This window comes from Pan troglodytes, chromosome 5 (genome assembly GCF_028858775.2).
Source record: "Pan troglodytes isolate AG18354 chromosome 5, NHGRI_mPanTro3-v2.0_pri, whole genome shotgun sequence".
Lineage (NCBI taxonomy): Eukaryota > Metazoa > Chordata > Mammalia > Primates > Hominidae > Pan > Pan troglodytes.
The window spans coordinates 112,378,601-112,391,090 of record NC_072403.2 but is presented as its reverse complement, the minus strand read 5'-3'; the positions used below and the strand labels follow the sequence as shown (position 1 = coordinate 112,391,090).

Here is a 12,490-nt window from a genome sequence, read left to right as displayed (position 1 = left end):
TCTATGGACTTACTCCTTGTAAAGCCTCTCATCTCCTAAACACCCCCCGTCCTGGACTCTTTCCAGAGTCACTGGCCAGCTTTCTTCTGTCTACAAACTTTTGACTGCCAGCCCTTCCAATATTGACCGACCAATGCCTACTGCACTGCTATTCCCAAACCCTGCTATTACTCCTTCCATTATAGAACACATAGGCTGTGATTTTTCCCCCTAGAACTGTGTGTGTGTGTGTGTGTGTGTGTGTGAGAGAGAGAGAGAGAGAGAGAGAGAGAGAGAGAGACAGTGTGTGTGTGTTTTATGGATGTATTTTCCTTGTTTGTTTCAGTGGATCCTGAGTCTTACAGGGCACTAGCCTTGTCCACCAATTACTCTGGATCTTTCCCATTGGGCTGCATGCCCCAGATGTTTACAAATTTAGAATGAACAAAAGGGCTCATGTGGCTAGTTTTCTATGCCCTGTTTCCTGCCAAACCTGCTCCACTCCATCTCTCTACACTTTTGGCTGAAAGTCACTAACTTCTGTCCTCCTGCTCCCATTTCTCCAGATGGCCCAGAGGGCTCTCTATTCTCTCTATTTGTGCCTCCCCAGACCCTGGATGGCTTCATCTTCGTGGTAGCCCCAGATGGGAAGATCATGTACATCTCAGAGACAGCCTCAGTCCACTTGGGTCTTTCTCAGGTAGGTGAGTGGTTCACATATCCCACCTGCAGTGTTTACAGCCAGAGCTGGAAGCAGGGGTAGGGGGCTGGGTTGGGGGCTGGGTGTGCTTCTCTAAACCTGGAGCTGGACATCTCACAGCTAGCAGGAAGACTCTTAAATAGTTCTGGGTCTCTCCATTTCTCCACTTCCCTTCTCCTTTACCTTCCACCCTTGGCCCAAACAATGGCTACTTTTTTGAGTCCCTACGGCAAGCCAGACAACATGAGAGGACGTTACATACTTATTTCATGATGTCTTTATCAGAACTTTGCCAGGGAGCTGCTGCTGCTGTTGCTACTACTACTATTACTACTATTATTATTATCATCATTATTACTGCTATTTTTATTATTATATAGACAAGGAAGCGGAATCTTAGATAGGCTGCAATAGGTAGCAAGAAGCAGAGCTGGCATTGGAACTCAGGGCCAATTCCAGAATTCTGGCTGCTGTCCTCATGGTCCTGCAGATCCCCTGGCCTAATCTTTCAGTCCCTTCACCGGGCATTCCACCGCCACGGCGGCGGCGACATCCTCCTCTTTACAGGTAGAGCTGACCGGAAACAGCATTTATGAATACATTCACCCGGCAGACCACGACGAGATGACGGCGGTGCTCACCGCCCATCAACCCTACCACTCTCACTTCGTGCAGGGTAAGGTAGACACATGCCTGCGACGCTCAGGCCCATCGCAGTCCGCTTGTGGTTTTTCCCCAATTAGTCGTGGCAGAGACGCGTGCTGTCCCACGCCGCCGGTATCACACGACCTGAGCTTCCCTTCGTTCCTCTCTCCCAGAGTATGAGATCGAGCGCTCCTTCTTCCTGAGGATGAAGTGCGTCTTGGCCAAGCGTAACGCCGGCCTCACCTGTGGCGGCTACAAGGTGCGTAGCTGGAAGATCCGCTCCGGGTGGAGTCAGAGGAGGCGGGAAGCAAGGCGCGTGCGGCGTGGGAGGAATGTCCCTACCTCTGGGACTACCCGCAAGGGCGCCCCCAGCTTGCGTCGAGGAGCCGCAGGCCAGGACTCTCCACGAGGGCGACGGAACTTTGTGAACAGCTGGGGACTATGCTTAAAGACAAAGTCTGACTGGGTCCCAATACTGGGTGGCCGCGGGGGCTATGAACTTGTGACCCGTAGAGATGGACCTTAAGGGTCCGTAAGGCCTCTGAATGGGCGAGTAACTTTGGTGAATCCCTAAGAGTTTATGCATAGCGTTACATAAGAGGTTAGAAACCAGAGCTTTAATTCGAAGCTATGGGTCTCACGTTGAATGTCCTTGAACGTCATTAGCAGGTTTCAGGGACCTACTTCGCTATTCGGATGCGTTAGGTTTGGTGGGGCCAGGCCTCTGCATTTTGTACGCGCTCCCAGGTGAGTTCAGTGTGGCTGTGCAGTCACTTTCCTAAGACACCTTAGAGCACCAGTAACTTTGGATTCCTTAGTGCATGGGCGTGGTCAGCACAGCTTTGGGGCTAAGCAGAGTTTCAACATGTTTCAACCCCTTCTCCACCTTTTGGGAGCTCTTCCTACCTGTGGCTGAGTCTCCCTCCCTCTCCCTCTGCCTCAGGTCATCCACTGCAGCGGCTACTTGAAGATCCGCCAGTACAGCCTGGACATGTCCCCCTTCGACGGCTGCTACCAAAACGTGGGCCTGGTGGCCGTGGGCCACTCGCTGCCTCCCAGCGCCGTCACGGAGATCAAGCTACACAGCAATATGTTTATGTTCCGCGCCAGCCTGGACATGAAGCTCATCTTTCTGGACTCCAGGTGGGTGGGCAGGGCCGGAAAGGGCCTCTCCTAGCCTGAGGGCGGCCCTGCTTAGTGACTGAGAGCTTTCCGTCTATCCTATGAGCCCATTTTGCAGATGAGGCGACTGAACCGGCCCTGGAAAGTGAGGGCGGACAGCTAGGTGTCAGACGGCTGTCGAGGGTGTGTGGGGAGGGCATCCCTGCACCCCCGCCTGCATTCATCCTGCAGGGATTGCTCTCCTCAGGGTGGCGGAGCTGACGGGGTACGAACCTCAGGACCTGATTGAGAAGACTCTGTACCACCATGTGCACGGCTGCGACACCTTCCACCTGCGCTGCGCGCACCATTTGCGTAAGGCACCACCCTGCCCCGTACCCTGGCAACCTTGGCGCATCCGCTGGTTAGGGGGTGGGGGAGCCAAGATTTAAATCCCTCGGAAGAGGACAGGTGGGAGCCCAGGGAGCCGGGTGGTGGTGGTGTGTGAGGCCTCCTGAGGGACTTCTCCGACACTGGGCCCACCTAAATTCTCTAACATCCGCGGGCCGCTAATATAGGCGGAAGAAGCATTTCTGGGCGAAATACGTCCCCCGCCTCCGGCGAAGGTATATTACTCTCCTATTGGTATTTTTTCACATCTGTGAACCACACTAAAGATGAACAAAAACCAAGGCTGGCGCTCACTTGCGTTGACTCGCCTGGCTTTTGATACAGCTTTGCTTTGAGCGTAATCTCCCGGGCAGGGATCGTGAGCGCCGGAGCTCAGCTGCCCAGAGCCTTACTTCCGTAGTTAGAAAAGCGAATCTGGAGGAAACCTCCAAACTCTTAAGTGTTCCTCCCTTTGCTAATGGTGAAGACATCTGGCCACCCCTGTATCATCCCTAGAAGGGTGACCGGAGGGCTCGATGCAATACAACGGGACAATCAGTTCCTTTGGGAATTTGCCTGTCGTCTCTCTCTCTCCTGCCTGGTGCAGTTATTAGGGCCCACAGAGAGCCCTCAATTCTTACCACCAGGGATTGCATTTGGGACCAGTCCCGGGCAGGCTGGTTCACCACCATCTGCCTCCTGTCTCTCCGTCAGTGCTGGTGAAGGGACAGGTGACCACCAAGTACTACAGGTTCCTGGCGAAACACGGCGGCTGGGTATGGGTGCAGAGCTACGCGACCATCGTGCACAACAGTCGCTCCTCCAGGCCACACTGTATCGTCAGCGTCAACTATGTCCTCACGTGAGTGCAAGACTGAGACCCCTTCACCCACCCCAGGCGACCCTGCTCTCTGCGAGAGTGCGGGTGGCGGCACGGCCGGGTAAGACAAGGCTCGGGCCACGGGGAATGCCATTTTGACCCTCGAGTGCTGGCTGCGCCAAGAGGAGGCAGATCGAACACTTTCATCTTTTTGAAGAGGTTTTCTTCGTTATATTCTAGAGAAAGATTTAGGAGTTTTTCCATCACAGTCCATATTTGCTTTCTTCTCTTTCTTTTTCTCTCTTAACCTTTTAAGCGAACTCTGCATTAAATAAAACTTAATGCGGCAGAAAGAGAGAGGGAGGAAAGGATCTAACGTACGGAGGCATTTATGGTTAACAAACAGGACATCTGTTTCATTTTTTCAAATCTGGGGTTTGAAGTTCTTAATTTTAACCAGAGTCTCCAATCAAAGTTAAGAGTTCTGAGAGAGTGGCTTCCCCCCTGAACCACAAAGGGGGCTTAAGTGACCAGGAGGATCTGACTTTAACTCGTAGAAAGCTAAGGGACCCAAGAGAACGCTGCAAGTCTTGGCCGGCGCCCAGGCCCCGCGCGGGGCGTAATTGCTTCACTGAGTGAGGAGCGGAGCTCTGGGTGCCACCTGCGGGCGCGAATGACAGGGAGGCTGCAGAGGCCTGCATTTGAGCCTTATTCTTTCTAGAAACAATAATCGTTTCTGGTTGCCAGTGTGGCCCTGCAGGCTCATCACGTGGCCTGGTGTGCGGCTGGTGAAGAAAGCGTGTTCTGTACAATGTTTGTGAAAGTTGAATTGCTTAGGGTTGAAGCCTTTATGAAGAACTCTTTTGTGTGTGCTGTTGCGCTCTCCCCACCCTTTTTTTGGTAGAGGTTGAAATTCTTGTGATTTTAGGGGATCTCATGGGTTGTTTACTTTGGAAGCTGGAAGTGTTGACACACCAGGCACTTAGTAGAATGCTATTTAGACATTAGGAAGTTGGTGAAGGGGTGCTATTTGGAATCAGACTATACTATAGGTGATAAGGACTAGATTCGTTTCACGTTGTTTTAAATTGCCAAATTAAAAATATAGTAGTTGGAAATATTATGCTTGGCAGTAAGACTATTTATTCTGTGTCTTGTTTAATAAAAAAATTTAATTCAATAGACTTAGAAAATGAATTTGGCTTAGATGAAGATTCAACATTCAAGAATAGTAGCTGGCAATTAAGAATAATCTTTTAATTTTTTATCTTAGTAAACGGTGTTAATATTATATAATTCTTGTAATATCAAGAAGGCTGTGTATTTTAATACAAAACAAAATTCACCAACATTTTGGGTTTCATGAAACAAAACTATCAATTTCATGAATACAGTTCTTCATATTATTAAAATAAATGCAAGAGAGAATGGCAAAGCATAATACATAAAATAGGCCCCTCTGTGAAACAGTAGTATTAAAGGGTGAAAAATTATGTCTGCTTACCATGGAAAGGAAACGGACATTCTTTAAGAAGGTGCTTTGTATGTCTGAGACATCAGAAGCATTACACATACACTCTGTTCTCTGGTGGGTGCCTGTGGTTAGTAATCATTTTTATCAAACAGCAGGGTATATAGTCACACAGACCCATATAAATGACCCAAATGCAAGTTAGACCTCCCAATGGGTAAACTTAATTTATGTTTGGAGTCATTTTGAAATATTCTGTTTTGTTTTCCAGTAGATAAGTGTACATTTTTTCTTCTGTTGATTCTGTCATTCCTGACTTTACATACTCCTTCAGAACTGTATAATTAGATGATCAACTTTACATCAAATTTAAAAAGATGTAATGAGGATAAATACATGATTAATAGAAGGAAAAAGAGCATGGTGCACATTGTTAAAACATTTTATACCTCTGAATGAAAATGGAAATAAACACACAGAAGCATATAGACACAGCACACAAGATGAAAAGCTGAAATTGATTACCCTTTTATGAGTCTCAGCTTCAATTTCTTGTAGAAAAATTCTTAGGACAATTTTTATAGCTGCAAATGTGGAAATTGCTCTAGACGAAATGTCATCAAGTGGCTCAGTGTGTGTTGACAGGATTTTCATAATGAACAGGTTGCAGTTTTTTTGATGTGCATATCACACATCTGGCTGGAAGTTACTAATTTACATTGTCTTAGCAAATTAAATAGATGGCTATTGATTCTCCATGGTTGTAGTGAACTACCACATACATTTGTTTTTTAGGGCTACTTCCCTATGAAGCCTGAGAATGACAAGTGAATTCTTTCTAAATACACCACCTCAAACAAAGTACTTAAAACCACAAGCTCCCAAATAGTTTGACATGCCAGATGTTTTTCAAATTTAAACGTTTCAATAGCATACATTTTAAAAGGATTTTCATGTCATGAAAGTAGAGGTTTTAAAATAAGCCTTGGTCAAATGAGGTTGTGATGTTTTGGTGGAGGCAACATTCATAAGCTCGTTGATTTTCTAATTTCCTGATTTATTGCTGAAGTTAAAATATGCCTAGAAAATAAGTTATTATTATCTAACGAAAGCAACAATGAATTATTTAGCAACCTTGTTTTAATAAGCAGTTGCAACAGGGCATATAGGAAAACTGGATGATTTTAGAGGCAGGTGATATACGCCTTGATGCTTTTTACTGACTTCTGTATGCCCACCATATGTTCTGAAAATCTGGAGAGGAGAGTGAGAAGATACTATGAGTAAATTCTGAAAATTCCCTTAGTTTTTCTGGGTCTCCGAGGTTCAGTGAAGCTTCTATAGCTCTTCATTAAACCCTTGGTCCAAAACAAAAGAAAACAAAACAAAACACTGATCAGTTCATAATTTTCTGCAAGACACACATACCCTGTTAGCTTTACACATTTAAAAAAGATTTTTCTTATAAGTTATGAGTATCCTCAGGCTTTGAAATAAGTGTTAAGTATGACAGGCCTTGCTCTCTGGTTATTTTCAAGAGGGTAGGTGAATGGAACTAGTGTCTAGTAACAAGGATGTTGGGGAAAGTCCAGAATATATGGAGTATACTGTGTAAAGACCTACGTGAGTTTTCTTGAATTCATATTTTCTTGAGTTTAATTAGTATTATTAATTATTCATAGCCAGTTCAGATGGAAAGCTTTAGTTTTTAATGTAAAGAAAATTGAAAATGTAGAACACCTAATAAACTATGAAAAACAATTTCTAAGAAAATTAAGAGTCTTGGTTCTATTTATGTTTTCAGACTACATGTATTTTTAAAATAAGAAATATTCTGCCACTTTTAAAGATAACCCACTAGAGTATAAAATTCCTATTTAAAAATATTTTAAAACATAAACTTTGCAAATATAAAAGTTAAAAGAGAAGTAAATGAATATCCATATTCACATGATCTACATCCAACAACTGTTAATATTTTCCTATATTTGCTTTATATCTCTCTCTACCTATATGTGTGCCTATTTTTAATGTGTATTTTTTTTCCTGCTAAATCACTTCAAAGTAAGCCACAGATATCATGGTGCTTCATCCTTGAATAGCATTTTCCTGCGTAGCCACCGTATCATTTATGATGACACATTTAAAATGTTAAAAATTATTGTGTGTAGAGCTTGCAAAAATATAGTTGAGAGCTAGTTTACTGGTGCCTTTAAAAACAATCTGCCACTAATGTTCGTCGAGTTCTCATTGGTGTATGATCTCAATTAGGCTGATGGATAGATGATATTTTGTGAGGAGACTTTCGTAGGATAGAAAGTTCTAAATGATACTGTATTTTAAACTAGCTTTCTAATAAGACTTGCAAGCTAATACAATTCTGATATTATGTCTGGAAAGTAAAAGAGAGAGAATAGATTTAGTGAGTAATTTGGAAATTTTGGAATCAGACAGATTTAACATCTGAACTTCTTTTTCTTAGCAAAGACAGCTTCTCTGCTTATTTATTTTCTAAGTTTAGGATGGAACATTGCTTTCCTAGAAAATCTCACATGGTATTTTAGAGTGATTCACTGAACATATATGAGGAAGTAGTTTTCTGTGTTAAAACTTCTATTTCTGTGTTACTAAAAGCAGAACAAATAGAGACAATTTATATTGGTAGTGTATGTAACATTTGCTGTCTACTAAATACCCCTTTTGAATTCATAGAAAAGTTAGGCCAAATACCAAAGGTGACATACAGTACTTCCTTCATGTCAATGAAAAAAAAAGGGGGCTCTATATTGTAATTACTGCAGATCCTATACTTTTTGTCGTTGTTTGCATATGGTATGTTAACCACAACAACTTACCATTATGAGAACCACTGTAGTTCTTAGAATTAAAAAGGATTTTAAATGTTAACATATTCTGTCAATATAAAACCCGACATATCCTTGCCATAAAGCAGCAAACATTAAAATATGTTCATATTGCTTTCCTCTTTTAGGTACATTATTTGTGCTGGGTTAATTTGGGTTTTCAAATTTTTAAAAATTACTTATTTAAAGACCAGTGATATATTATTATTATTACTAGGAGTTTTTAGAGAATGCTTTAAAAAAACTTGACCAATAACATATATAGTTATGGAGTACAATTTATTTTCCTGGTTAGCAAAATCACTTTTGTATTACAAAAATATAAATACAAACAATATAAAATGAAACACCTTTTCACTTAGCAAGCTTCAGAAAATATAAGATAATTTACTCTCTGGAGCATTTGTATAGACTTAATCTTTTGATCTTCCAAAATAATAATCATGCACTAATGTATACCCGTAAATTAGATTTGATCCTTAATGGTGTTTAATCTTTACTAAGATAATATTGAACATCAGAGTCACAGTTGTTCTTTTCAGATGATCTTTCATGTAACTTAATGATTATAAAAACAAATTGAAGATATATTTGTATTAATACTAATTTTATAACTACCAAAACACTTAGTTAAAAGGAAGAGCTGGGAGATTTAGTCTCTTTTGAAATACATAATACCAGTTAAATACTCACTTAAATAATCTTATTCTTCATACACTTTTTCCTTATTATTGTATTTTATCAAAAGGATCTGTATTTGGTTTTGAATTCATCTTTCATGAACTTACAGACTTTGTATTTTTTTAAACAAATGCTGAATTCATATCTGTTTCAAAGTGCTGTCACATTGGTTACCTGACTTGCTTCTTTGATGGCTCTGCACAGTGGTTGGGTCGGAGATTGCTTTTTTGTATTTTTAGGTGTGGAAACTGAGGCTCAGATATGCTGAGTAAGTAGTGAAGCCAGAATTAAAAGCTGGTGTGTCACTCCTACTGCATCCTGCTGTTCTCTGTGTATAGGGGTGGAAGTGGAAGGTGGTTGTGGGAAAGATGTCTGAGAGACAGGGATGGATTTGAATGAGTGAGGCCTGTAGTGTTCAGCCCACAAAACTTCAAGATAGGCTTTGATCTGAATTAATGATGGAAGATTAAGAAGCTGCCTCTTTGTGGTTGCTTCACAAGGGTGCGCAGATATTGACATTTTCCTAGCTAAAATTTAGCTGTTCTATCTTCTCAATGACATTCAATTAAGAATGTCTCATTTTTTCCCCATAAGTTTCACTAAGGACATTTTCATTTTGTAAGAGGAAAATGTAGCCTGCAAACATTTTAGTTGTTTACTGAATTGCTTGGTCCTAGATTATACAAGTACATTATTGCTATTACTAATTATTCTATTTCTGCAACCAGATTTAACATTTTATGTTTTTGCTAAACAAAAGAGTTAACCCAAATGTCAGTAGATTTGCAAACCAAGTCAGATGTGATGCAAATTGCCTGCTGTGGCAGGGGTGTATTTCTTACGTGGTGTGTGTGTGTGTACATCCCCATGGGGATGGGATGAGAGGAAGGAATTGACCCTTTTCTGCCTTTGAGAGAGAATGGAGGGGATATATGGCAGCAGGGGAGGCCCCCTGGGGGTTCTATTCAGAGGCCTGGGATAGAGAACTTCCTAGTATTCTTGGGTCTGCTGTGCCACCCTCTGGCCCCTTGGCACTGCCACTATCCAACTACTTCTCCCTCCCCAGGCCTCTCTGGCCTCCACTCCTTCCTCTGTTGTTGCTCTGACCTGAAGGACACTGATTCATAGGAGTTTCCCTTTAGTTCCTGGGTAGAGGCCACTTGGTGTGTACTGAATGACCGGCCTGTCTACTTTCCTCTGGCTTTCTCTTAGTCTGGCTGTTGGGAAAAAAGGGTTTTGATCTTTGACTCACATTGTAGAAAAATACGGATCACTGCCTCATATGAAGGCAGGCACCCATACATGTTATTGTGAATGGATGGAGAAATTCAAGGGAGGCTTTACTTGAACTCCAGAAAAACATGTTTTTTTCTCCTGACTTAGTCTACTCACATGGGAAACACTGTTATGTTTGATACAAGATGTGTGTGTGGTGGGGGGTGGGATGGATTATACATATCTTCATAATTTAGTAAAAGGCTGCCACTGCTCTCACCTTAACCAATACTTCCTTCTCTGTTCTTGGCTTATGATGTCTTTCCAGATGAGCAGGTGATCATAGAAAATTCACTGGAGCTGAAATGCTAGTGTCTATAATTAAGCCTTCATGCAAAAAAGGATTGGTTGGAGTTTAGACGAAATTTGGAATTCCTGAGTACCTGTCAACAGAGGAATTTAGCATTCTGGCTTGCCTGAGGGAGTAAACTCCCCGACTCCATCTCCCTTTCTCCTCCCCTTGGCATTGCAAGGACAGGGAGCTGGCAGGGAAGAGGGCTCCTCCTTGGTGATCATGGAACTGAAAGGAGAAGTTACTTTGTAGGGCATTGACAATGTTTGGGGTCTGGCTGAGCCTGGGCCATCTCCAGAAAGTGGTATTGCAGTAGGATTGTGATTTTGTTTTTATAAAGACCCACAGTATCATTTTCCAAGCAATCTGTGAAACAAAGGCATGGGCTTTAGTGCCAGATGGGCCTGGGTTAGAATGAAGACTATACTACATAATAGCTGTGAGGCCTTGAGCAGATCACTCTACCCCTTTGACCCTCTGTTGCCCCATATGTGAAATGGGGACATTCGTACCCACCTTTTGGGGATTTATGGAGGATTAAATGAGATAATATAGAGAGAGAATATAGCACAGTATCTGACAGAAAGCAGGTGCCTAGAATTTCTTAGCTGTTTTTATTAGCTCTTGCCAATTATGTAATGTCAACTAAAATACTTTGAAAGAGAATTCATTGTTTTCTCCTTAACTTGACTTTCTGTATCCTCAAATCCATAAATTTAGGTGTTTATTTTCTCTTCCCTCCCCGATCCCTTAACACACAAATCTCCAAGTTTTTTGCTCTTTGTGTGTGGTGATTTCTGCAGTTTGGTTAGGCTCACTCTGTTTTTCACTGTAGTCTTGATGCTCTAAGGGGAGTAGAGATTTCTATGTAGAGGGAGAAAACACAGCATTTATTGAGCACTTTCTTTGTGCTAGAGAGTGTGGAAGGTGTTTTACATAGGTTCGTTTCTTGGGGAAAAAGAGATCATAAGAAACTAACCAAATATCTAGGGTAATTTAGTTGGAATCAGTGTTTTGTCAACTAGGTTTTCTCTCTTTCTTTACATTCTTCACCTTGAACTTCATTGTTGAAACTGAGCATGTTTCTTTTTTTTAAATTTCAATAGTTTTTGAGGTACAGGCAGTTTTTGGTTACATGGATAAATTCCTTAGTGGTAATTTATGAAATTTTAGTGCACCTATCACCCAAGCAGGGTACACTGTAGCCAATATGCAGTCTTATTCCTCACCCCACACAACCTTTCCCCTGGAAGCCCCAAAGTCCATTATACCATTCTTATGCCTTTGGGTCTTCATAGCTTAGCTCTTATCTATAACTGAGAACATATGATATTTAGTTTTCCATTCCTGAGTTACTGCACTTAGAACAGTGGCCTCCAGTTCCAACCAAGTTGCTGCAAAAGACATTATTTTGTTCCTCTTTGTGACTGAGTGATATTCCACAGTATATATATACACCACATTTTCTTTATTCACTCATTGGTTGATGGGCAATTAGATTGGTCCATATCTTTGCAATTGCAAATTGGGCTGCTATAAACATGCGTGTGCATGTGTCTTTTTCATATAATGACTTATTTTCCTTTGGGTAGATACCCAGTAGTGGGATTGCTGGATCAAATGGTAGTTCTACTGTTAGTTCCTTAAGGAATGCCCATACTGTTTTCTATAGCGATTGTACTAATTTACACTTCTATCAGTAGTGTGAAAGTCTTCCCTTTTTACCACATTTACACCAATATCTATTGCTTTTTGATTTTTAAATTATGGCCATCCTTGCAGGTGTAAGGTGGTACCTCACTGGGGTTTTAGTTTGCATTCCCCTGATGATTAGTAATGTTGAGCATTTCTTCATATGTTTGTTGGCTGTTTGTATATCTTCTTTTGAGAAATGTCTATTTATGTCCTTTGCCTACTTTTTGATGATATTATTTGTATTTTCTTGTTGATTTGTTGGAGATCCTTGTAGATTTTGAATACTCGTTCTTTGTCAGATGCACAGTTTGCAAATATTTTCTTCCAATCTGTGTGTTGTGTGTTTATTCTGCTGATTGTTTCTTTTGCAGTGCAAAAGCTTTTTTTTAATCAGGTCCCATTTATTTATTTTCATTTTTGTTGCATTTGCTTTTGGGGTCATAGCCATGAATTCTTTGCCTAAATCCATGTTCAGAGGAGTTTTTCCAATGTTATCTTCTAGAATTTATAATTTCATGTCTTAGATTTAAGTCTTTGATCCTTCTTGAGTTGATTTTTGTACAAGGTGAGAGACGGG

General features: G+C 41.7%; 1 protein-coding gene across 3 annotated transcripts in view; it reads left to right on the top strand.

The window, feature by feature from the left end:
* Positions 1–12,490, top strand: part of SIM1 (SIM bHLH transcription factor 1) — a 79,314-nt gene that overhangs the window by 13,978 nt on the left and 52,846 nt on the right. For 2 of the 3 annotated variants that reach the window (XM_009451680.5, NM_001081488.1), the window contains 6 exon segments: positions 590–679; positions 1,247–1,355; positions 1,498–1,583; positions 2,268–2,467; positions 2,694–2,800; positions 3,530–3,677. In XM_009451680.5, coding sequence (XP_009449955.1) covers positions 590–679; positions 1,247–1,355; positions 1,498–1,583; positions 2,268–2,467; positions 2,694–2,800; positions 3,530–3,677 — 740 coding nt within the window. 3 annotated transcript variants of the gene reach the window in all.